This window comes from Eschscholzia californica, unplaced genomic scaffold (genome assembly GCF_041429995.1).
Source record: "Eschscholzia californica isolate CP2 unplaced genomic scaffold, dmEscCali1.0.p SCAF_5, whole genome shotgun sequence".
NCBI lineage: Eukaryota > Viridiplantae > Streptophyta > Magnoliopsida > Ranunculales > Papaveraceae > Eschscholzia > Eschscholzia californica.
In genome coordinates this window covers 32,927,469-32,953,760 of record NW_028238472.1, presented here as the reverse complement: position 1 = coordinate 32,953,760, position 26,292 = coordinate 32,927,469, and the positions used below count along the sequence as shown (strand labels likewise).

The window sequence follows — 26,292 nt, the reverse complement described above, 5'->3', positions numbered from 1 at the left end:
TTTCTTTTTTTATTAATATTATTTTTCTCGAGTAATCCGGTGCTCGTTCGGCCAGCGACCGTTGAAGCCCAATCAGGATGGCGAGCACTAACGGGCTACAGGCACCTCAAAGGTGAAAAATGACCGGTCCGGTGAGCCCAAAGATCTTTAGTAGCCTTATGATATACGAGTCCGTCCAACCGAAGTTGATTGAGCGACTGCGCCAGCCCGAACAGACCTGCACATTTCCCACCCCTAGTTTTAGGTATATCAACTAACCAAACACCAAATTCAAATTTATTGGAGAAGTTGAGTTCCCCAGAAGCTTCCCTTGTAATGGACAGATTTCTATAGGCAGAAAAAGTTTTACACACAAATCTTTTATATAATAAACTTTAAAACCAATACCACAGTCAATTTCGAATCCATATCAACATGTGTATGTCAAGGTATATAAGCGAAAAACTTAATCTATCAATTGCGTAACTGTAACTATAAGATCAGTAGGAAACCAAAAAGACAATCATATTATTTTAGCTATTCCAACCTACAAATAGACAATATTCGAGCACTGAAGTACTACAGCCTATGTAAAATACTAATAATTAACAAATAAAGGAGGGAAGAGAAAAACGGAGTGAAAAGGTAAGAGACGCCTTGGAAAGAGGATCTCAAGGTGTCAAATATAGATGAAGCAGCTGTTTTCTGACCGAAGGTTAGCTTTAATCCACCAAGTAATTCACTATATTTTGCCTGAGATGCAAAAGCTGCTGCTTCTTTTCCATGCCAATACGATTCCTAAAACTGGAACAGAAGTTCGATGTAAGCGTTGAACCCATGATAAGGAATTTAATTGTTCTTTATTATAATGTACCAGCAAATTAATTATTTACAATGTTCTCCAACTGAATATAACAGAAGCTGGTTGTAATGATCCATCAAATGAATGTGATAATGGTATATAAATATACTTCTAGATCATGATTTGTAATATAGATCAGAGGTAATGAATTTCTGTGACCAATATAATCTCTAAAAGATTATGTGTTGCCCAGATGCAAATAAGTTCCATTATTACTTACTGATGTGGATTCTCAATTTTTAAACCATCACCTCAAGAAACCAACTACTTCTAGGTTTCTAATTCTTTTTTTTTTTTGAAAATTTGAATTAATATTAAAAAGAAAGATAACTATACAAAGGGGGAGGGTAGACCGTGGAAAATCTCACGAAATCCACGCCTCCCAATTACCGACAACATCTACATAGGGCGCGTACTTAAACTTATCAATACAGCTAACCCAGTTATATATCGTTCTTTTTACGTCGTCCACATCTAGATTCGAATTTGCGTTGGAGTCCTTAAAGATCTTACCGTTTCGGTTCTTCCAAAGATTCCAAATAATAGCAACTGGAACTAAGTCCCATGCTACCTTCTTGGATTTTGGCTTGCGAACCTCCTCCCATTGTTCGAACAGGTCGTTAATGGTATTTGGTCTACACCATCGAGTCTTCAGAGTCCCTGTGAAGTAAGACCACAAGTTATCCGCAATACGACATTGGAGGAAGAGGTTGTCTATGGACTCCTCTCCTGATTTGCAAAGAACACACCAATTAACTAAGTAGAAGCCCCTTATCTTCAATACATCCACTGAAGGAATTCTTCCAATGATAATGAAGATGGCCCATAGCAAGAAACCGACTCTGGGTGGAATATGCTTTCGGCTGAGAACTTTGGTTAGATTAGGATGTATTGCTTGATCCTCTGGTTCTAGTAACATATAGCAGTCCTTTACTGTCATCTTCTTGCTTTCCATCAATCTCCACACCCTCTTATCTGGCGAAGCACATAACTTAACCTTTTGAATCACCTCTAGGAGCTCGGAATATTGTTGAATCTCCCAATCGTTCAGGTTCCTTCTAGTAGTGATTTCCCACACGTTTATATCCTTATTATACATGTTAAGTGTTGCCTCTTGATCCACTGAAACTGCAAAAATGGGGGAAACTGTCATTCAATTTGCTATTCTCCAACCAAACATCTGACCAGAATCGAATGGACTCCCCATTGCCAACATCCCACTTGGTTAGATTATGGAATTTTAGCAGAAGTCTGTGAATCCCCTCCCATACACCACACCCAAATGAAGCATCCTAGCTTCCCATAACAGTGGGTCAGGACCATATTTTTTAGCTATGATTTGCTTCCAAAGGGGTCCATTTGCATTAAGGAACCTCCACAGCCACTTGGTAAACAAAGCTTCATTCATGAGCTTAAGATTCTTAACCCCCAACCCTCCTCTAACCTTGGAAAGGGTAACATGTTTCCATGCAGCCTAATGAATCCTCTTCTTCTCGGCTTCTCCATTCCAGAGAAAGTTGCACATTTTTCAATCGATCTCCTTAAAGACCCCCTTAGGAATAGAGAAAAGAGAGAGATCGTATATTGGGAGAGCTTGTAGTACTGACTTGATAAGCGTAATCTCCCCCCCCCCCGGGATAGTACGACCCTTTCCGGAACGGGGTCCCATAGAGCTTTTAGCCTTGTATTTCTGACCCAAAGGTAACCCCAGGTAGGAGGAAGAGAAAGAACCCACGGGACACCTAAAACACTTTAGGAGTTCATGGTTTCTATTGCCTTCCCCCACCTTAGTGGCTTCATAAATGAAGGATTTATTCATATTTACCTTGAGGCCCGACGCTAGCTCGTACCAAATGAGAATATCCCTCAACTTCGTAATGTTGGTCATATCTTCGTCAAGGAAAAATAGTGTATCATCAGCAAACTGCAAATGGTAGATACGCCTACCCCTCAGCTTTCTGCATGCACTGACTCAGCACTTGCCCCACCAAAAGGAAGAGGAGGGGAGAGATGGGATCACCTTGCCTGATACCTCTCGAACTCCGGAAAACTTCAGAAGGTCTTCCCTTGACTAGCACTGAAAAAGTAGCCGAGGAGATGCACGAGTAAATCCAAGTTCTCCACTTGTACCCGAACCCCGTACGCTCCATAATGTGATAGACAAAGTCCCAATTGACTCGGTCATAAGCTTTCTCTAGGTCCGCTTTGATGATGAGGCCCTAATTGCCTTCTTTTCTCCTAGAGTCGATTAGCTCATTAGCTATCATGACACCATCTAGGATTTGTCTACCACCCACAAAGGCCCCTTGAAAAGGTGAGATCAGCTTCTCCATGACTTCAGCCATTCTAGATGCAAGGATCTTAGAAATGATTTTATAGGTAATGGGCTGAAAATCCGTAAACGAGGAGCTGTTTTTCTTCTTAGGAATTAAAACAATGAAGGTCTGATTAAGCCTCCAATGTAATGTTGCTGTATTAGAGAAATCTTCAATCAAATCCATCATCGAATCTCTTATGATATCCGAGCACTTGCTGAAAAAGGAGATGGGGAAGCCGTCTGGACCAGGGGCTTTGTCCTTGTGTCACGAACCGTTAGGTCGACCCGGCATATTACCCTTAAAACACACGGGCCGATAGTACGGAATATCACATCGTAACGATACATGTGGCGCTATGCATTCCCTCCTAATACATAGTCAGCCTTCCCGAACATATTCGGAGCATCTCGACTATCAAGTCATCTTTGTCTCGACCAATAATGCGGCATGACACCATCGTGTCCCAGCATACGAGCATAGCTCGAGTCGTCCTGTATAACGGTTCCTTGAGTCATAGACTCTCGCACACTATAAAGGACACCAACATATGTGCAGAGCACACCAAGCCGCATATGCGGATCTTGCCATCTAGTCTCAAGCATCCGGCACCTATCATCTCGGATACCATCCGGACATTATGCATAGGAGCATCTGTCGTGCCATAAGCTACATTAGCTCCATATGTCCAACATAGCACATCAAGGTCTGACCCCTTGAATAGCTCAATCCTCCTTAACGCCTTGACGTGGTACGAGAACATGCAACCATGCATCCAAAGGAACCCGCAGTATCCTATGTCTAGGTACTGTCCCAAGCCATCTCCTATGACAAGGGAACCCGTGCAATATGCTTCTCTCACATATACTAGGCCGGCCTCATGGGTTGCGCCATGAGGATGCTCACTTTCGTGCACACTAGCTAAGATGGGCGAGCGTCCCATCCACGAGATTTTGGCATATGCAGGATGCATATGAGGAAGGGAAACCCCCCCCCCCCCCCCTTCCTATAGTAGCAAAGTTCCTCTTTTGCCTATTTCCACAAGAAAACATCAATCCTTTCAACTAAGCATACTCGCTCTTGGCTTAGACTTGAATGCACCTCCGTGCATGGCTCAAGGATGCTTCTGGCCCTCTTCGACCCCGGGCTCGGCCCTCCGTCCTATGCGCTTATGCGTGTCATCCTAGCACTCGTCACGCCATATGCATCTCCAAGAATATGGTCGTGATACTTGGCCAGTTCTAAGATGGCGCCCTTGACCTCTTCCTCTGAGAAAGCTATCTCTAAACCCTCTGCTTCAACATTGGATAGTTTAGGGAGCTCCATCTCCTCGATGCTAGGTCTCCAAAATCTAGGTTCGCAATAGAGATGGCTAAAATGTCGAATTGCTTCTCTGATTATATCCTCTTCCTCAGTGAAGTTTGCATCCCCTTGAATTATAATGCTAATACGATTTTGGCGAGTTCTGCATTTGAGGATTCTGTAAAAGTACGACGTATTCTTATCCCCAGCCTTGAGCCAAACAGATCTAGACTTCTGCCTAAGGCTCACCTCTTCCATGCTCATTAACTTCTCAAGCTTCGCTTTTAAAATCTTACGAGATTCAAACTCCTCTGAGGCTAGGGTCTGGGACTCCTCCAAAATATCAAGATTATAGATGTTAGACTGAATCTTCGACTATTCCTTGTTGAATTTGTTGCACTTATCCATAGACCAAGGTTTTAGCTCTTCTTTGATGTAGTGTAGCATCTTCTTCCAAAAGGTATGACTAGGAGAGGAACCTATGGAGACTTCACTTCACCACTCCATTATGTTAGGAATGAAGTCCTCTTTTCCCATCCATCTGTCCTCCGATCTAAATGGAAGAGGATTGGATGATTCGAAGTCGGTTCGCAAGAGCACCAGGGCATGGTCTGCTATAGGACGAGGGAGAATAATCTGTTCTACTTTCGAATATTTATCTTCCCAGGAACTATTGATAAGAAACCTATCTAGCACATTAAGCACTGGATTAGATTGATTATTAGTCCAAGAATACTCCATACCTTGCTTAGGCAGGTCCAGGAGGTTGTTGCGATCGATCCACTTCATACTAGAGGTTATCTTCCTTCCGTTTTTCTTTTCATGGAGGAACCGGGTCACATTAAAGTCACCACCCACACACCAAGGGAGTTGCCACTTAGAGGCTACTACATCCAAATCGGCCCAAAGATCCTTTCTCTTACTTTACAGATCGGGGCCATAAACCCTAGTAAAACCCCAATAAAAATTATCCGCTTTGTTCTTAAAAAGAATACACATACAGTAAGGAGACTTCAAGACATCCATGGCTTCCATTATCTTAACATCCCAGATACACAAAATACCCCTTGAAATTCCTTCAGCAGGGACAGACTCCCACCCACAAAGACTATTACCGCAGACCCCCATAATGCTAGACTCCATCAACGAAGAACATTTTGTTTCTTGAATACACAAAAGAGACACCTTGAAATCCTTAACAACCTTCCTGACTTCTAACTTCTTTGCTGGGTTACCCAACCCCCTGATATTCAAAGAAATGAGGTTTACTGACATGGTTTATGGAACTCCCCTAGATCTGGTGCCAACCTAGCCTTCTTAATGGACGATTTGGAATCATTCAACCCCCAGTTTAAATTTTTCAGCTCCCTGATGAACTTGCTCAAACGTCTCTTCTTTCTTCCCTCCTCCTCAACTGCGTCTTCCTGAATCACAATAGCCATACCAACCTTGCTCTTCGAAATCGACGACCCGCCTCTCCTGTTGAATGTCCTTCCTCTGAACTCCTTCTGGCCGAATGATTGCTAGTGGAGTAGTTACCAAGACCTCATCCTCTTGAGTTGCCTTGTCTTGGTCAATTACTTTTGATCCTATCCCTTCTACCTCCATAAGTTCAATCACCCTACCGTAGTCGTCAGCTCCTGGGAACCCCAATGTTTTACCAGTCTCGAAGAGTTGCACCATCCTTTCCTCTTCATTGTTATCTGGGCTAATGGAGTGATGTTCGACATTGTGGTGGGCCTTTTCATTACTGGACCTAGCCATACCCTTGTCTGGCTTGGGCTTCTCCTTGTTGGGCCTCGACACTGTACGCTTCCCAATGGGACTTTCTCTAAAGCCCACAACCTCTTGGATAGGACACTGCTCTTTTTGGCCCTCTTATAAGTGATGGTTTTGGCCCATTTGTTTGCTTCGTTCATCAACTTCGTCATAGCCTCCACCATATCTGGTCTAATCTCTATGCATGACATTTTCGCCATATTGTTCAACTTCCTAATAATCTCCTCTGAGTTAATTGTTTGTCACCATCAGCTTTATCCTTTCCTTTCCTCGGATCCCGGCTGCACGTATCCTCACCTACCCCCTTATCGGAAGTCGAGCCTGCAGCACCCGTACTCACATTAGGGTTTCCAGCCTGTTCCTTGGACTTCGGACTTTGGAAAGGACAGTTCGTCTTCTCCGGTGGAGTTTGATTTTCCGGTGAAGAAAGAACATGGTCGCTTTGTCTCCTCTCTGCTATAACCTCCGTCGTAATCCAAATATGATAACGCTCCCCTTCGGTCAGCAAATTTTTCCTCTCTATAATGGAACCATTCGGCTTGACGTCCACAGAAACACATGGCGTACCTTAGGTTCTGTAGTGTGGATGTCTCTTAGCTAATCTCTACTATTTCGCCCAAATTTTCCACCAAACTAGCGAATGTTTTTTCATTCCACAAGTGGAAGGGGATACCATACATCTTGACCTCCATGAGAACAGGAGTGATGATGACCGAGTTACAATGGGGACTCCATTTTCTAATGTAAACCTTCTCCAGTAACGTCTTCCTCCAGGAACTTCTTAAGGTTATCCGTTGGTTCTTTTGTTTTCACTAGGGATGCACAATTTTTGTACGGTAAAACCTCAACTGCCTCCGTACCCGTGATTCTTTTAACAGCTGCTTCCACGAGATGCCAGTGGTCAAATGAGGATTTCTCTCGAGGATGATAGCAGAGAACCAATCCATATTGTAAATATCATATGACACCATTAGAGGGTAAGAGGAAGATTGGGGGGGTATACTAGATTTTAGAAGGTTGAGGATGGATCTGCTTCTGAATGGGGATGTTCCTTTTATAGGCCTTTGTGTGAGAGGATTGATGTTTAACATGCACTGGGCCAATTCACAGTGGTTGGGGAATATTTCTATTACTTCCGGCGTGATTATGCTTTGCCCACGGTTGAGTGGAGATTCTTCTCTTCTTCCCTAGGGATCCTCTTGGGATATGGAAACTCTTTGTATGCCTCATCCCCTCCCTTGTCATACAAATCCTCCAAAAGTTGAAACTTGTTAGATGTGAGCCCCACAGGTTCCACCATCAAAGCTTCTTGATATCCCTTGACTTTATAGAACTCAGAGGTTATCTCAGTTACACCTTTATCCATCTTATCCCATCCATCACCTTCCTTTCCTTTGGGGATACATATGGACTTTTTGCTATTGTTGACATCACCCACTCTATGTGCCCAAATGTATTCACCTCTCTTATTTTCCATTACTTCCCATAGCCATATATTGGAACCGTCCTTGAAGATGGAGAGTTTTCAACATCCTTCTTTTTGGAAGTAGCAGAGAAAGCATTGAAAACAAAGGCTTTCAGACTCTTAATAGTTTCAGACGATAAGTTGATAAACCACTCCCTGTAGAAACCTTGCTCGCAGATGAGATATCTACCACCTCGAAGCTTAGAGAGGAGGATTCTCTTTCTTTCTATACTGATATAAATACCGCTTTTGGTTGCCATCGATTAGGCTCCGGCGAGACGGGGCCCCCTATCCATACAACTCAACGCATCAGACGGCGCTATACCAGAATCTAAGATTCAGTGCTATGGCAGTAGCGGTGAGCTGGTACGAAGCATCTCTAGGGAAGAGTTGTTGCCGGAAAGAAACCGATGAACCCCCTATCTCCGACGAAAATCCAGGAACACGGAATTCCCTCTTGATACAACTCAGTTTACCATTCGGCGCTATACCAGAATCTACGATTCTATGCAACGGTGTTAGTGAGGGAATGGTTTGCTGCGATCTCAAGGGTTGGTTGAGTTGCCGGACAACGATCGGAGATTAAACGTCAGTGCACAATTTTCTCTCATATTCTAATTTCATTCTTATATCAGTCTACCTATGTTCCTCTAGGTTTCTAATTCTAATGACTGATTGGGATTAGAAGTAAATATATTTGTCCAATAAAAATGGTAAATAATTTTTTAAATGTCTTTCCTCGTTAAAGATGATATACGACAAATGCCAGCAGCTAGTAACATATATATAAGCGAAAAGAAGAGAAGAAAAGGTTACCTCAGCTCTTTCTCTGGTATCTACGAGTTTTGGGATGTATTTTAGAGCTTCACTTCTCATCTGCGTCAACGCAAACCTCCACAATCGGTTTACAACCTACTTGACATTAAATACATAAACCCAAACATAAGTTTGTCTAATTGTCTAACTTTGTAACATACAAATGGAGTTAAACAATTTAATCCTTACTAAGCAAATCTGCTGTTAAAATAAAGCATATTCCTATAACCCAAACAAACATGTCATTGCATAGAAAGTACCTCTTTTGGATTGGTCAGTTCAGAGTTTTCCAGTTTATTCGTAGTCAATAGACTTTAGAATTTAACAAAGCTATAATTTTTGTCAGATACATAACTACTAACTAGCATCGCTTTACCTTACAAACAACAGTAACAACTCACCTCTAAGTGGTCTCTTCTCCTTGGAGAACTTTTCTAGTGCATCCCAGTCTCGGATCTTAGCAAGGGCAATGATTTTAAGCCAACTTCATCTCTTCTCAGAAACCTACAAATATATTTATATTTTAATATGAAGAATACCATTACCAGCAATTTATTATGAGCATCAGTAGATTAGAGTTCAGAAGAAAATTGACAACATTCTCTTTGTTAACAGGTTGTTGCTTAATTTGCCTCACAAGAACGTGAAGTAATGAAGCGCGCCATATAAAGTATGTACATCCGAGAATGATAAAACTTACGAAACAAGTATTTTCATATTTTGTGCAGCATGAAGCATACCTTAGCACTTTTCTGTCAAAGTGGTCCAAGGCATCAAACAACAAGGCTGCAGGTTTCGTGCTTCAAATTTTTTTGAAACTTTCAGTGGAATTTTAGGGACTAGTTGTAAGAATTCCATACTTATATCTGAAAGTATCTTCACACCATCGCACTCTGGAATGAGATTGGATCATCATACAGATAGCGAACTGGATCATCGTAAGGACCAACCACCAAAAGCATATCATCCGAATAAAGAACCACACTATGCACACCGCACAAAGCTTACTGCTCAGGAGGTAAAGCCGACTGCACAAATATGATATTTAAACAACTACTATTGGATGTATTTTAGAATAGGCAGAAGAGTTTCCAGTTGCAACAATTGGAACCGTAAATGAGAAAAGACCGAAGGGGTGCATCCATTTATTGTAATATTGGAGTAAGCAAGAAAATTGGGCTTCATTTCCGCTTTTGTAACTTTACTAAGTTTTGGGGTTGTTTCATTTTCTTCTTTCCAGCATGGTGTTCTAGCCTGTCGTTTACCGTAAATGAGAAAAGACCGAAGGGGTGCATCCATTTATTGTAATATTGGAGTAAGCAAGAAAATTGGGCTTCATTTCCGCTTTTGTAACTTTACTAAGTTTTGGGGTTGTTTCATTTTCTTCTTTCCAGCATGGTGTTCTAGCCTGTCGTTTACCTTATACTTTGACATTCTTTTAACTTTTTCTTTTTTTGAGAAAAGAAAATAGGCTTCTATCCAAAATCCCCGTATCGACAAGTCTTAAGATCAGTTCCTACCTTAATTTCACTATCACCTCTTCTGGCCTTCATTTTATCAAGTTTACCATTCACTATTACATGTTAATTACTCTAAAACATCCTTATGTTTCTCATTTATTCAATAATCTGAATATGCCCAGATATAATATATTCCTCAGGACTGTATTGTTTCATCAGAAAAACAATTAAGAAAAGGCAAGCTACTGAATAATTGAGTGTTTTTATACCACAGAAACAACCAGTTTAACAATTCAATCAAAATAAAGACTTGCCTCGTGAGAACACTCAAATAATGGTTGGTCGAAATCTGTAATGGAAACAACAAGAGCCTTTCATCATGTGTAAACAATGAAACAATCTTTCGATTCCCAGACATCACTATTTTCTGCAAAGGACCAATTCCAACGACGATCTGTTGTGCTCCATCTTCATCAACAACCAAAACATAATTGTTAACAGCAAGAAGCACTTCAACATTCCCAGACATAGTATACTGACTTAACATTTCCAGACATGCAACAAATTTCTTTTTAATGATACTCGCCGACCGGCGATGGGCCGATCGTCGACGACCGTCAAGAAGAAAGCGACAAAGGATCGGGATGGAAAGAGTTTTAGAAAGAGGGGTAGAAAAGAAAAAGAGAGGTCAACAGTTAAAGTTGACTGATCACTGATCTCAAAAATGAATAGGAGGAAGTAGAAGGCGGTCATCTTTAGGGGGCCATTTTGGTGAGTTGGTCGTCTTTAGAGGACCAACATGGAATCATCCCGTACAAGAATAATGTATGATACAAGCTGAAGGTATAATTATAAATGCTCACTGAGGGTTAGAAGGACAATTGTAAGTAAACTCAAGCAACTAAAAAAGGAGAACACGGATACTGATCGGACGGCAAAGGCATTTTTCTGTTCTAGCAGCAATTACAACAGTAACTGTCTCACCTGAGTGGGTGCAGGCACTGCGGGACCTTCTTTGGAGCCACTTGATTCTTTCACGGGTAAATTGTCTTACAGTAGGCGTGCAATGGTTTCTTCTCAAGTGTAACCGCATGTCAGGAGTATATTATTAACTTTCCTGGAGTGAAAATTGTAGTCCTCATACATGCTTATAGTGGTTTTAGCTACCCAGCGTTTGGTGTCATTGCTGTTACAGGTCTGGCCTCCGCCGTCACTGCTGTATAGGTTCGGTCTCTGTGCACTCCACAAGTCTTGTAGTCCCAGACAATGTTGGATATGTCATCTTGAGGTAAACTTAAGCCTTCTCGTTTCACAGATCTGTGCACTTCACAGAAGAATCTTGGATCTTGTAATCTTATATACTCATGCAAAACTCGCTCATGACCTGGAAGCCAGTTTCTGGGAAATGGAGAGTAATCACAAGATGGAATCAGTGACATATGAGAAAACTGAACCCCATTGATCGCATCAACTAGTCCCATCCTCAAAAGATCTGAATACTCCGGTGCTGCATTATTACTACTCTCTCTCAATGGACGGCTTAGATCACGGGAAGCAATCCCGTAAACCTTGGCACGAGATTTTAACCTATATCTAGCTGCGTAAAGCTTAGCTAAAGAGCTTCTTATTACATAAGCACAAAAACCCACCACTTTTTTGCGATTATCTGCAAATTTATACCAGTCTGCCATGGTTTCGAGGAACTTATTCATCTGCGAGTTAGAATGTGCTTGGCTTGAATAAAGCATCGGAGTGCAAGGTAATGGTTCAGGATTCCGGTCACCCTTAACAAACTTAAGCCTTCTAAATTGGCGAATACACTGTTGTAAGCTAGCAGTGACCGAAAGCAGAGTTCCAACGCCTTTTTCGCTCACAATCTTCCCTCCACTGGCTGTATAACGAAGTGTTGGGTGAATAACGCGACGGCAAATTATGTGGTCTAAGAACTGAATTCCTCTAGTTATGTGTTCTATTTCGACCTTAGAATTGTCCAACCTTAACCCATACTTCTTTTCACAAAAATCAATCAAGTCCTTCCTTACATTCACCGCGTCTTCTCTAGGGCCTCGGATCCCAATCAACATATGTGCACCATATCGGATATAATCCATCTTTCTTGACTTCTCTTTCCCACTTGATGGGACAAACTCGGGCCATGCAGGGTTATGACTACCATCATCGATCCCTTCACTCCAAATTGAGTCAAGCATAGATGGACAAAAGTACTTAACTAACTTATCTTCCATCAACGAATCCAATTCATCAAGGCAAACGTTGGCAAGTAATGGGCTCAAAATCCCACAATGGCCGTACGAGGGTACCTTTGCAGCTTCTTCGGGTGCAAAGCTAAAGAATGTCCTCAACCAATATGGATCAGGTTTCTTTTCATTTTCATTTAAAATGATTTTCCTAGTCCCTTTCTTCTTTTTCTTCTTCTTCATTTTATCATCTTTTTTAGACATTGATCGAATCCTAACAGGAGTTGTCACTGCTGATTTTACCAAACTCAATATTTTTTTATCCTTAACACCCTTCTCTAAACAATGCATCAACACATCCTTACTAACATTTTCAAATATATCACTCAAATCCACTTTCAAAAACCAAAGGTACCCAGCAAAATTACTCCGAATACTCCTAATAACAGTATGTGCATTTCTACCAGGTCGAAATGCATGAGACTTAGACGAAAACCGAGCCTCAAAAACAGGTTCTAAGATCAATAACAAAACCTCTTGAACAACACGATCCTGAAAACAAGATTTATCTGATTCTAAAATGGCTTGAATTTTACTTCTTGAAACTAATTTAGTAATGGGTTTATCATTAGGAGATCGAATGAAGAGATGGGTTTTCATGCCCCAAAAAAAGTGACCATTAATTACAGCATTTTGTAGAGAAAGAATACTATGAAGAACATTAGAATGAATTGCACTTCTTGGGGGAAAAGAACCAGTTTCTTCTGCACATGAACGTTGATAAGCCAATATCCATAAATCGAACTTCTTAAGGAATCCAGTGAGATTGGAGAAGGGTTTTTTACTGTGATCAGAGAAGGTTCTGAACCATAAATCAGAGCATACCTGAATTGGGTCTTCTTTCATTAACTTGTGGGGATCTTGCTGTGGCTGTCGTTCATAATCTTGTTGCTGTGATAAAGTTTGCTGGTTTTGTTGATTTTGATGTTTGATATAGTTCCCAGAGAAAGGGCTTTGAGAAGCTATAGTAGAAATTGTTCGTAAGAGAAGATTGGAGCTGGTAAGAAGTCGTTTCATGTATGTCATTCCCAACGACATTTTTTTTTTTTTGAAAACTAGGGTTTCGCGCGACCAGGAAGGAACTTTGTGGATTCTGCTAACTGAGTGATCGGTTTTTTGAGAAGAGAGAGAGAGAGAGAGAGAGCCCTGCGACGATTTTCTCTCTTTCCTTTCAACCGAAAACCCTAACTACCATTGAATCTATCCCAAATCCAAACCTAGCTACTGAATCACGAAAACAAAACTGCAAAAGCATCATATCTACTCAACCTAATCGCTAAATCCATCATGAATCCAACCCTAATCCATTCTACTCATTCGATTCACCCATCACATTACAGCAACGGGGATTTGCCCAGATGCCACCGTGGAGGGGACACTTTCTTTTTTTTTTTTGACAGTCAATTTAGCTAGACTGTTGTTGGCTTGAGCGTTTCCTTCGCGTGGTATATGAGAGAAGTTGACACCATAAAACTGTGAAATAAGGTTTTTAATTGCTTTGACATAAGCTCTCGACTGCCAGTGAATCATTTTATTTGGATTTTAATGACGTTTGATGATTGCTTGATTGTCACTTTCAACCTGTATGAATTTAACATTGCTGCTAGATGTTCATTTGATTCTCATTAAAATAGCTTGGATTTCACATTCTTCCTCGTTTCTTGATCATATGGTATCGGCATTTGTATTTATGAATTGAGTTTTGTGGTTGTGAATTATGCAACTAATTCCAGCAATTTCATTACTTTTGGTAAAAGATGCATCAGTATTCACTTTAACATAAAGATTAATCGAAGGAGCTCTCAACTGCCAGTGAATCATTTTACTTGGGTTTTAAAGATGTTTGATTGTCACTTTCAACATATATGAATTTAACATTGGTGCTAGATGCCCGTTGAAATCCCATTAAAATAGCTTGGATTTAACGTTCTTCCTCGTTTCTTGATCTAATGGTATCGGTCTTTGCATTTATGAATTGAACTTTGTGGTTGTGAATTATGCAAGTAATTCCAGGAATAACATTATTTTTTGGTAAAAGATGCATCAGTATTCACTTTAACATAACGATTAATCGGAGGAGCCCACTTTATCACTTTCAGTTGAGGATTTTTAGTAACTTTATGAATAGTAACTTGGGAAAACCAAAATCTGATTGATAACCTGCAAAGGAGAAATGTTATGTTGTTGAAAACAATGATCACAACGAACTTTCCAAATAAACCATATAATAGTTTCATAAAGTTTGTCCAAATTATAATTGTGATGATGCCCATTATTCCAAGAAGTTATCCATTCCTTTAAAGATAAAATGTTACTCGAATGAATATTAAAATAGAACCAAATATTTCTAGCAAAAGTGTAGTGAAGTAAAACATGATTCTGAGTTTCAATTTCATGACATTAAGAGCAATTTAAGATGTTGTCAACATATTTGTCTATAAGATGACGAACTGGTAAGCTCTTCATACAACACTTCCATAGAAAAAGTGAAATTCTCGGGATAGTATTAATGTTCCAAATAAAGTTTCAGTTTATCGCATTATGGTTATGTGGTTGACCATCAATTGGGTGTGTCTAGTTTGATAACGATTAGAACTTGGTTCTTTAGATCATTACCTTAAGGTGGCTCCTTAACAAAAAGAAAAACTTAAGGTGGCAATAATGATGATGTGGAAGGAGTGTAGAGATTATCTCAATTCCGTAAGAACTAAGCATCTCATAGTACAGGTATAGGTATCTTATGCATGGGTTTTAAAGCCATATGTAAACTTTGGTGGTCTTACAAATAACAATTAAATAACTACTTTGATATTGTTCTCTTATCTTTCACTCCATCACATCCATACAAGACCTAAAGATATTCTATAGTAGTCCGCCATAAAAGAAAATAAAGAATGAAGGCATTTATAATCTATCTATAAGTATAAGTTGTCCTTGATCCCCCATCCTCAAAGAAAATACTATTGTCGATAATATAAAAAACTATTGCCGATAATATAAGAAAATGAGGAATAAAGACATTTATAATATATACAAGTCAATGTTGGCGGTGACACTATAATCACAAAGAAAATATAGTGGTTGTCGATAAGATGATAAATAGATATTGAAGACCGCTATAATATCTATACAAGTCATAGATAAACCAACCTTCGAAAGACATTCTGCTATAAGCTTATAACCCTGAATAATTCTAACAACAAATAGTGCCTCAATCAATATAACATATAATATCGAATTTTTTCATCAACTCAATATAATTCAACCCTGGACATTAGCCTTTGTAGTATAACAATAACTTCTACACTATAATCCCCCTATCTCTAAATAGAACTGTTGTCAATGAAAACCAGTCCTATATGAAAATCTATTTATTCTTTAGGAACATCGAACTCAATATCATATAGTCGATAAATAACTTTGCAATACTGTGGTATGTAGTGCAGCTAAAAGAAAATATGTGACTGGTAACAACTGAATTCTGAAAACTATCCTTCTCACTGGTCATATTCTGACAACTGCTCTGGAAATCGAGACATAACAAATATTTGTCCACATATACAAACCTGGTGTCCAACACATCTATAATTTGTAAGTGACTAACTACCATTCTGTGAAGTAGTCTCTACCGATAAAGGTTATGTGCCTATACCTCTAAATCCCACCACCAACATCTATAGTCAATAAAAAGATATGTGTCTCTATCATATGACTCTTTCTCGACTAGACGTAACATTATCTGTAATCAAACGGAAACAACACACGCTCAATACAAACCGATCAAAGTCATCCTCAACTTCCTCTGAATGACCGGCCTGAGCAAAGCTCATCAATAAAGGAATGCAATACAATTTCCATGGAGACCCCAACATTATCATCAGATTAGTCTGATCTTCGCAGAAATCACTCCACAACCAACCAATGAGATGAACCTAAACCTAGTATGAATGTAATTCATACCTAAGAAAAATCCGGTCCAGTATCATCACTATCTTCTGCAGGCAATGTGCTCACAAAACAAAATCATAGTGCAAGTGACCAACCGCTAAAAGGAACCTTACTCGCATTATGGTATCTGAGTAGTTCTTTACGCAGGTCTGACTCAGACCCCAACTCCCAATCTCTCTCGAACCCTATTCTGGATAAACTAGAATGGTCGTTACCAAACGGTTGGCCACACACCGAGTGTAACCCTTAACATTAATTCATGGCTAATCAGTAAAAAAAATAAACAAGGGGACCAACCAATGCCCAATAGAAAACAATCATTACATATAACACAGCTCAAGCAATTCCACCATCATGTTATCACGCAGTTCAAGCGATTCCGCTACCACGTGTTTACAGTTCACACAAAACGATCACGCAGCTCAAGCGATTCCGCCACCAAGTGATTATTTTTCAGAAAAACCAATTAGTTTTGAACAGGCTAACATCAATAACACAGAGCACACCACATGCATTCACATCATATCATATCATATCATATTATAATTTGAACTAAGCAATGATAAAAAGAAAATAATAAATAAATATATATAAAGTGGCGAAACAGGGAACACCCGTGCTCCAAGTAACATACATAGGATCTTACCTCTTAATGCGCCTTCGATGGTGTCTCTTGACTAAGCTTCACCTCTCCTCGAGCTCTCTGTTACAGTACAGAAGTCTTACTGAAATATGAAAGGGTAAAACACTCATTTGGCGTTACATAACTATCAAGAGATCTTTTGCAACGCAAGAGTGCATAAAATGAATGAAACTAAACTAAGAATGTCCTATCGGCACTATACAGTTTACTGAAATATTCCACCAAATACCTAAAATGCATACAAACTAACCAACCCACTTCCCATAAACTATATTTTACATTTCAAATTCTTCATAAGATGACAAATCATGTAATAAACCCAATGATATGATTCTATAACTTAAACTGTTTTTCCCAGTGAAATATAAGAAAGTTCGGGTAACCCTCTATATTCCAATTCATTCCAAAACTAGTCCAAATATGACATTCGAGCAATAAAACAATTCGGCAGCAACTCGTCTATATATGGATACCTGGAAATAGTGTACAATATCCTAAACAAGTTCTTGAAACATAAATCATTCGGAAAAAAATTGAATGATAACCATCTACATAGCTCCAAATTACGAACCAAAAGAAATTAGACCTAACTATACAGTTTTTAATATAAATATTATATAATCACCAAGTTCAGACAAAACAGAAATTTCTAAACCTCTAGATGTGTAGAACGAGTCAAATAGGATTACTCGAAAGAAATTCCATTGAATTCAGACCATGGAGCGCTTCAAATCGATCGAAAGAAACTTATAATTTTATAAACTCAGAACCCATCAATTCATTCTTGTTTTCTGCTTGAGAATGAACTTAATGGAGGTAGCCTTCTATGAGGTGGCAACTATAGGTATAACGTGTAAAGGAAAGGAAGTTTCATGAATTTTATAAGTGAGGGTTATTCCTTCGGACCTTTTATTGGATCTTCAGAACTTTGAAGTTCAGTGTTACTGATTTAAACCTTTTTTTAAGATCTTCAAAAGTCAGCATCTTGGTTCAAAATTTTGTTTTTAAGAACTTTAAAAGTCAATGTTATTGGTTTGGGACATCTTTTAAGATCTTTAAGTCAGCGTTATTGGTTTAAGACATTTTTTACGAACTTTTAAGTGACATGTTATTCAATTTTTATGAGAGATTCAGAACTTTTAATCTAAAATTTGTCCTTTTCATGGAGGCAATTTTACTCGTGTTTTTGTCTAATTAAAAGATCCACCTATTTAGGTGAAACTTTGAAGTTCTAATTGTATCTTGGTGTGCATAAAAATTGTAGGGTTGAAACAACCAAAACCCCTATTTTTTCCTTATAAAAATGACTTAATTTAATTTTTTCTAACACATAGCCAATTCTCTACTTTTTCTCCTCCGTTTCCAGCCACTACTCTTTCATGTTCACATTTTTCCTTCCCTTTCTTTAAAAAGGTACTTCCCTTATCAATCTCTATTATCTTCCATCTTTTATTTTATTTAATAGGTTCGTTATGTGTAAGTTTTGCTTTTGTTGAGATATTCAAAAATTCTATGACAAAGTTGTAGTAAAAATTGCATTGTTTATTTTAAATTGAAATTGTTGTAGTAGATCGAAGGTTGTTGATTTGTCTTTTGTACCGGAACTTTCAAACTTAGTTTGTAGATCGACAGGGTTGTTGATTTGTTCTTGAAATTTTTAAAAGAGAAAATCTCTAAATCCTCACATTGTCCTAAAGTTTGTCTATGGTGAATGGTGATCCATCATCTTTAAATCCTTCAACCTAATTTAATAGACTAATAAATAACAGTATATAGCCTAAAAACATATGATACCTAGAGAGATATTGGAACAATATATAGCCTAAAAACGGATGATGCCTAAAAACAGAATGATGATTCGTCATCTTTAAATGCATCGTCCTTACTGTTATCCACCTGAACACAATGGCTAATAGTTAGCAATATATTAACTAAAGTAAAAAATTTAATCCAAGTAACAACTTAATTAAATTATGAATGAGAAAAAGAAAGTTCAATTTAATCCAGTGACAGGGTTGTTGATTTGTCAATATTAAATAGCCTTCCTTTTATCTAATTAATCTCCATGAACTGTCTCTCCATGTAGATTTTGACATGTGTAGTGAAAATTGAATTGGTTGTTTTTAAATTATGCATGATTGATTGTGTTGATGTCAAAAAATGGATTTCCGTTATATCAGCATGAAACAGGGACTTGCTGCATGACAACGTCCGTTGTGATCGAATATTCTAGTAAGTGGATTGTGATTCCTTTCGCCTGTTCCTCGCTCCAGCTCTGGTTTCTTGCTCTTGCTCCAACTCCTTGATTCCTGGGGAGGAACCTGTAAAGGGTTTGAAAACCGCTCTGACGCTCAAGACAGTCAGGATTTTCTTTGCAGTAAAAGATTGAATATTGATTGAACCTTTTGGGGGCGAGTTAGGATAACCCTGTGTAAAGTGCTTGTGTCCAGCTTGTCTTGTGGAAGATGATGAGGGGTCTTTTATAGGCTAAAGTAGACCGACTATGATTAGACGGTCTAGATGAGGCAGATGTGATCCACTGGTTAGGAAAGTGACCCACTATTCGTGGTTAGAGTTTCCCTTGTAATTATCTCGTATCTAGGATAAATAGAAGTTCCTAAGTTCAAGGATCCTTCGTAGATATACTGCCGAGGTGATAGATCTTCTGGGAGATGTTTCCTCCTTTGAGACTCTTGAAGTCCAAGCTTGCTTAAACACTTAAGATCTGTAGCCAACTGAAATATTTAAGGAGATTCCAAGATTGAGTAGGTCAATTGTTAGAGTGCTTCTGCCTCCCTAGTTTAAGGTGTGAGGCATCGGCCTAACTTACGCGGACCCCCCTCATTCCTTTGAAGACTCCAGAGCTGATCTGTCTGTGTCGGGGGTGAAACATGGCTGATATCTCTAGCCAACTTCCCAGTTAGGGGCGTTGGTGGCGAAGTGTTGAAGGTTTAGTTGTTCTGTTATCTTAAACCGGGTTGATCCGTTGGACTTCAGGAATGTTCTTGACTCCTTGACGTTAGGCAACATCTGGACAATTTATGCATCATCAGGTTGTAAGGACCTGTGATCTTAAGGTCTTATTTCTTCGTAAATATCCTCTCAATAAAATATGTGAGCTTATCTTTATCTTGGAGATTACGATTGAAGCTTGTTTCAGAGTTGAATAGAATATGTGTTTATCTTGGTATTTCATGAACTAAATAAAATATGTGTGTGTTTTTTTATTAGATGGGGATACTTTTATGATTCTATGATAGATGTGGAAGTAAATTTTGTGCACTTTCAATTTGTTTTGGTTAGATGATTTATAGAAAAAAAAAATATTATATGAAATGGACTACAACTGAAAATGAGTTGCTACTTCAACTTGTTGTTGAAGTCGTCAATAGCAGTAAAGATGATTCGATTTCAAAGAACTACTACGAGCAACTTGTTATTCCAACTCTCAATGGAAAATGTAACGGGAAACAAGGTTTGAAAAAACGGTCAAGGCGTACGCCTCGGGGCGAGGCGGTCCCGTGGTGCCTCGAGACGTACGTATTCCCTAAGTCAGAAAAAAACAAAAACTTTTTTGGTTGAAGGGCAAATTTGTAACTTGATAAAATCAAAAATAGGCTAAAAAGTACAACAACTTTCCATATTCTAATTAGGTTTTCCTTTTGACCGACTCTCTCTCTTACTTTATTCTTCTTGTTCTACTTTTTTCTTTGGTGATTGCTGCAAAAAAGTCAGACTCTCTCTCTACTTTCTGATCATAATTTATTTCTTCTTCTACTTTGTTTGCTGGTACGGGTGTCTTTGTACTTCTTTGATATGATTTTGTCTCTTTTTTTTCTACTCTAGTTGCTACTCTAAGTTATAATTGTTTCTCTCTTTTACAAATACCGATCCTCTCTCTACATGATCTTCTACTTTTTTTTGCTTCTTTATTAAAAAAGTTACTGACTCACTCACTGTACTTCTTTATCTTTTTACCCCTCTTCATAAAGAAGTTTGAATATTTTATAGTGTTATAATACCACTAACCTAATGTCATGTTGTACTATAGTACTATACTACTATGTAAGTAATATTGTATATTTTTATTAGCCTACTGCCTACATATCACATGATCCCTAAAGGCTAAAAGTATATATTATTTTATCATTTTTTGTTGGTGTATTCTTGTATTGAAATATGATAAAACTCACATGATTATTGTCTACTGTTTTTTGTCTTAACATGACACATCAACCTTTTTTTGTTGTTGAAAGTATACATCAACCTAGTTTACATGTAGTGTCATTATTTTATAGTTCATATAATATTTCAATTCATATGTATCGTAAGTGATTGATTAGTTAATTGTTTATTTTTTGTTTATTTAGGAAGGTGAGAATGAGTAGTAACAATAGAAAAGATCCAGCTTGGAAATACGGAGTTCAAACTCAAGGACCGACTATCACCGGAAAAGCTTACTCTTATTTTGAGTGCAAATTTTGTAGTAAGACGATAACGGGGAGAGTAACGAGGTTGAAGAACCATCTATCGTGTAATCACCGAGATGTTAAACCATGTGATAAAGTACCACCCGAAGTAAAAGAAGAGATCAAAGCTTACATGAATAAAGGGGTTAAATCAAAGCATCAAGCATAAGAGAACTTTGAATTCATGGCTAATCAAGGTTCTTATTTTGGTGGAGAAGAACAACAAAATTTAAATACCAACCGAAGTACTGTCAGTAGTGGTCCAAGTGGAGTATCGGATCGTGGGATAAGAGGCCCTATGGATAGATTTGTGGTTATAAATGATGACAATGAAGATGGAAGTGGGCCACGTGTAATTCCACCAGCAAATGGCAAGGAACACAGGAACAAAGTATGCATGGATATTGGTCGATTTTTTTTAAAAAATGGGATACCTTTCAATGTAGCAAATAGTCCATCTTTTGCTAATATGCTTCGATCAGTTGGTGAGTATGGACGTGGGTTGAAAATTCCATCGAGTTATGAGTTGACTACTTGGATACTTAAAGAGGAGGTAAATACTACAAACAAGATGGTTGAAGAGGTAAAGGAGACATGGCCAAGTACTGGTGTTAGCATAATGTCTGATGGCTGGACAGACATTAGAGGTACACAGTTGCTTAACTTCTTAGTTAATTGTCCAGAAGGGACAATTTTTTTAAGAAGCATTGACGCATCGGACTTAATTAAAGATGCTGACATGATATTTAAGCTTCTAGATGAGATTGTTGAAGAGGTACGAGAAGAACATGTTGTTCAAGTTGTAACAGATAATGCAGCCGCTTACAAAAAAGCAGGAGAAAAATTAATGGTAAAGAGAAAGGGTTTATATTGGACTCCGTGTGCTGCCCATTGTATCGACTTAATGCTTGAGAAGATATATAAGTTACCTCAACTTGCAAATATTTATCGGAAAGCAAAACAAGTGAGTAACTTCATATATAGTCATGGTTGGGTGCTTGCTTTAATGAGGAAAACCTTGAAGAGAGAGTTGATTCGGCCCGCTCCAACACGATTTGCTACGGCAAATCTCACTCTACAAAGTATGTTACAAAGTAAGTCGCGGTTGGAAGAGATGTTTAGTTCCAGTAAGTGGAACAATTGTTCATGGGCGAAAAAAGAGGAAGAAAAAGCTGTCAAAAAAATAATATTGAGAGACAACACTTTCTGGCCAAGTTTAATATATTCACTGAAGGCTACAAAACCTTTAGTTGGTGTGTTGAGATTGGTTGATTCAGAAAAAAATGCCAGCTATGGGTTTTATATATGGAACTATGGACAAGGCTAAAGAAGATATTGCAAAAAATTTTGACAATGAGTTACCGAAGTACAAGAAAATATGGGATATTATTGATGATAAATGGGATTACCAAATGCATCGCGATCTGCATGCCGCGGCATATTTTTTAAATCCCCAGTTTCGATATGAGTCAAATTTCTCGAGTCATGGTGAAGTCATGAGTGGACTTTACAATTGTATGGATAAACTCATTCTAAATGAACAAGAGAGGAATAAAGCTCATAATAGTCTTGACAAGTATGAAGGCAAACGAGAACTATTTGGTCGCCCGGAGGCAGAGGCAACAAGGAAGAAGCGAACACCTGGTAATATATGATATATTATGCTTATAATTAACATTACCTAATTTAGTAGTAAGTATACTAACACTAGACGGTTGTTCTTTTTCTAGCACGTTGGTGGGCATCTTATGGCAGTTGTACACCTGCACTACAGAAATTTGCCATTAGAGTGTTAAGTTTGACTAGTACTTCATCTGCGTGCGAATGAAATTGGTCAACCTTTAATCAGGTAATTTATGTTTATATTACACGCAAGATGTCCAATTACTAGGTGTTAACAACAAACTATTAATGTGTAAGTTTATGTAATTTTAGATTCATACAAAGAGAAAGAATAGATTGGGTACAGCGAAGCTAAATGTTTTAGTTTTCGTCATGTACAACAAGAAGCAAATGATAAAACAACTAACAAAGAGGATAAGACAAGAAAAGAATGTGGAGGATACATTAGTTGTTGATGAAATTGATAGTGACGATGAATGGGTTGTTGGATCGAACGTTGGAGTGGGAGTTGATGCAAGTATTACTAATTGGGAGGAAAATCTTCATGAGTTGGATCACCACTCTTCAAAGGGAGGTTGCGGAATCCGATGAAGAAATACCACAACTAGTAAGGAAAAGAAGGGAAAATACTACATGTAGGGGAGAATCTAGTAAAACAGGAAAGAAAAATACAGGTAATCGACAACTTTTTAATGGAATTGTAATTATTATTACAAAACAATTATTGTTCTAAGAAAGAAACTTATATGTTCACTTAATATTTTCTCTTCAAAATAGGGAAAGGAAAACAACCTATGCAGTTGTTAGATGACGAAGATGATTGGGAAGATTTGGTATCACATGAAGAAGATGAACAAGCCGTTAGATGTGATGACGATGGAAGTAGTGATGACGTAGAAGATAATCAGATCCTTGGTTGATGAGAAAGATTTATTAATGCATTGCGTTTATTGTTTTAGAATAACTCTTTAGAATTTTGTGTTTTGCTTTTCATTGTTATTTTTGAGTTGTTTGTTAACATTTCAGAGTTTATACTATGGTAGTAAGGTAGAAAACTTGTTATTATATGTTTTTACATAGTTTATTTCATTGTCTTTAACAATTTTTCTTTTTCGTATTTTACGCCTCGAGGCGTCGCCTCGAGGCACCGCCTCGCCTCGTAGGAGCAGACCGCCTCGAGGCGTAAAAACGTATTTTCAAACCTTGACGGGAATAAAACATTGTAACACGTACGGAGTAAAATTAAGAAATGGAAAAGAAGGTATAAACAAGTTAGACACTTAATGGCTTCCTACTCCGGATTTGGTTGGGATGCAAGTACCTAAGATTACCGCTCCATATGAAGTTTGGGATGATTATTTTAAGGTAATTAAATAACAAATTTACTTTCACGAATAGACCATATATTTCCTACTAAAATATTGATTCAAGTAGTTTATTGCAGAAACACCCAACTGCTAAGGATTACCAGAATGGAAAATATCCAGAATACGAGGATTGGTGCACGATCTTTGAAGGGTCTTATGTTGTTGGAGATAATGCTTCTGCGAAGCATCAACTGAAGGTTTACAAGGAATTTATGTAGACAATTCTGATATCGACTTGGATCCTTTTTCTAGCGAGACTAACTATGACGAACCTAACGGCCCTCTAACTACGAAGGACAATATTTGTAGATCACAACGACCTAATAGCTAGAAGCAAACTACCCGTCCAACGAAAACGAATGAGGACAAATTATGATGAGATTAGTGAAAGAATGGCTTCTAGTCTTGAAGAACTAGTTCAGAATACAAAGAGTCGATTTGTGTAAAGCACTTTTTATGATATTCCTGATCTGGACTACTCAATGAAAATGGAAGGAACAAAACTTTCAAAAACACCAGAGAAAAAAATGATGTTTTCCATGATGGGTATAGATGAGCGAAGAGATTTGATACTATCTGAGCTTGATAAATAAGACTTTAGTGTTTAGGGATTAAGATTTATATGGTTTGTTTAGTTTATGCTTCAAACATTTTATATGTTATTTTACTGCATTTACATCATAGTTTTATTATGACTTCGTATGTTATACTTTTATGCCGGTCTTATTAAGTGTTATGGTATAACTTTTTTTCTTACCTATTTTATGCATATGTGTATTTATTAGGATTTTTTAGATGAACAATGGGGATGGTGTCGAAGATGATGAACAAGTACTAGTTATTAATAATAAAAATCAAACTATTATCCGTGCAGTTGCTCACTTGTGGTTATAATATCCACGTACGTAAACCTAATGCTCAAAGAAAGTCAGTCACTAGTAAAGGATTCATTTACATCCAACAGAAATTGGATGGTTCGCCTAATGAATTTTGTGAGATTTATAGGATGTATCCCGGTTCATTTCTCAAGTTATGTCGTATTTTAAAAGAGAAGTGGCTATTATAGAATACGCGCTACGTAAATGTGGAAGAGATGTTTGGGATGTTTGTCCAAATGGTTGGCCAGAATAATAGTTATTCTGTAACTCGAGAAAGATTTGATAGATCAAAATTTTATACAAGCATAAACTTCAATAAAGTGTTGAAGACATTGACTTTATAAGCTCCAGAATTAATGACAAAAACTCCAACAACCACCTCATTGAAGATCCTAACAAATGATCGCTTCAATCGTTACTTTCTGGTAATAAAATAAAATTATTTATGATCAAATTCAATTTGATTTTATATATCTATATTCAACAATATTGATTATTTTATGTATGGAACACAGGATTGTGTAGGAGAAATTAATGGTACATATATTCCAGCTATGGTACCAATAAAAAATTAAATTGCTTATCGTAATAGAAAAGGAATTGTGTCACAAAATGTTTTAGCGTCTTGCACCTTTGATTTGCAATTTATATATGTTCGCAGCGGGTGGGAAGGTTCAGAAAATGATGCACGAGTGTTAAAAGATACTTTAGAGGGAAATGATGGATTTAAAGTTCCTCGCGGTAAGATAGTTATTATTCTTGTCAAATTCTTTTTTATATATTTAGTTTGTATATGAAGATATAAATTGCATCTTAATGCTTTATGTTGTAGGTAAATTTTACTTGTCAGATGTCGGATATCCTAATCGTCCTCAATTTTTAACACCATATCTAGGTGTTGGATGTGATTTAAGAGAGTTTGAAAGTCTTCGACGACCAGAAACAACAGAAGAGATATCAAATCATCGTCATTCCTCTTTAAGAATCGCGGTAGAAAGAATATTTGGTATATTTAAAGAAAGAATGTTCCATAAATTAATGACCTAAGAATTTTAATGTCCAGAACTCAAAAAGTTTCAAAACTTAAAAGTTTCTGAACCTTTAAAGTTAAAACATTTATGTGTCAGA

At 37.9% G+C, this 26,292-nt stretch overlaps 1 protein-coding gene and 1 pseudogene across 16 annotated transcripts; one reads left to right on the top strand and one right to left on the bottom strand.

Moving 5' to 3' along the window:
* Nucleotides 1–343: 343 nt before the first annotated feature.
* On the bottom strand, nucleotides 344–13,676 carry NMAT1 (Intron maturase, type II family protein). 16 transcript variants are annotated; one of them, XM_086643881.1, is made up of 6 exons: nucleotides 10,963–13,676; nucleotides 10,293–10,446; nucleotides 9,259–9,546; nucleotides 8,920–9,022; nucleotides 8,519–8,614; nucleotides 344–783 (listed from the first exon to the last, which is right to left on the bottom strand). In XM_086643881.1, exon 1 carries the CDS (start codon nucleotides 13,272–13,274, stop codon nucleotides 11,142–11,144), a length of 2,133 nt encoding a protein of 710 aa, XP_086500007.1. In that variant the 5' UTR covers nucleotides 13,275–13,676; the 3' UTR covers nucleotides 344–783; nucleotides 8,519–8,614; nucleotides 8,920–9,022; nucleotides 9,259–9,546; nucleotides 10,293–10,446; nucleotides 10,963–11,141. The 16 variants fall into 16 exon arrangements, with proteins under 16 accessions (XP_086500007.1, XP_086500015.1, XP_086500018.1 ...); XM_086643889.1 differs by having other exon boundaries at nucleotides 9,379–9,546; XM_086643892.1 differs by having other exon boundaries at nucleotides 8,779–9,022; nucleotides 10,963–13,635.
* A 7,804-nt stretch (nucleotides 13,677–21,480) lies between these two features.
* On the top strand, nucleotides 21,481–24,504 carry LOC147538681 (uncharacterized; annotated as a pseudogene).
* The last annotated feature ends 1,788 nt before the right edge of the window (nucleotides 24,505–26,292 follow it).

Bases quoted from the DNA above. Each gene is read 5' to 3' on its own strand.
- NMAT1 (XM_086643881.1), bottom strand. From the start codon at position 13,274: ATGTCGTTGGGAATGACATACATGAAACGACTTCTTACCAGCTCCAAT.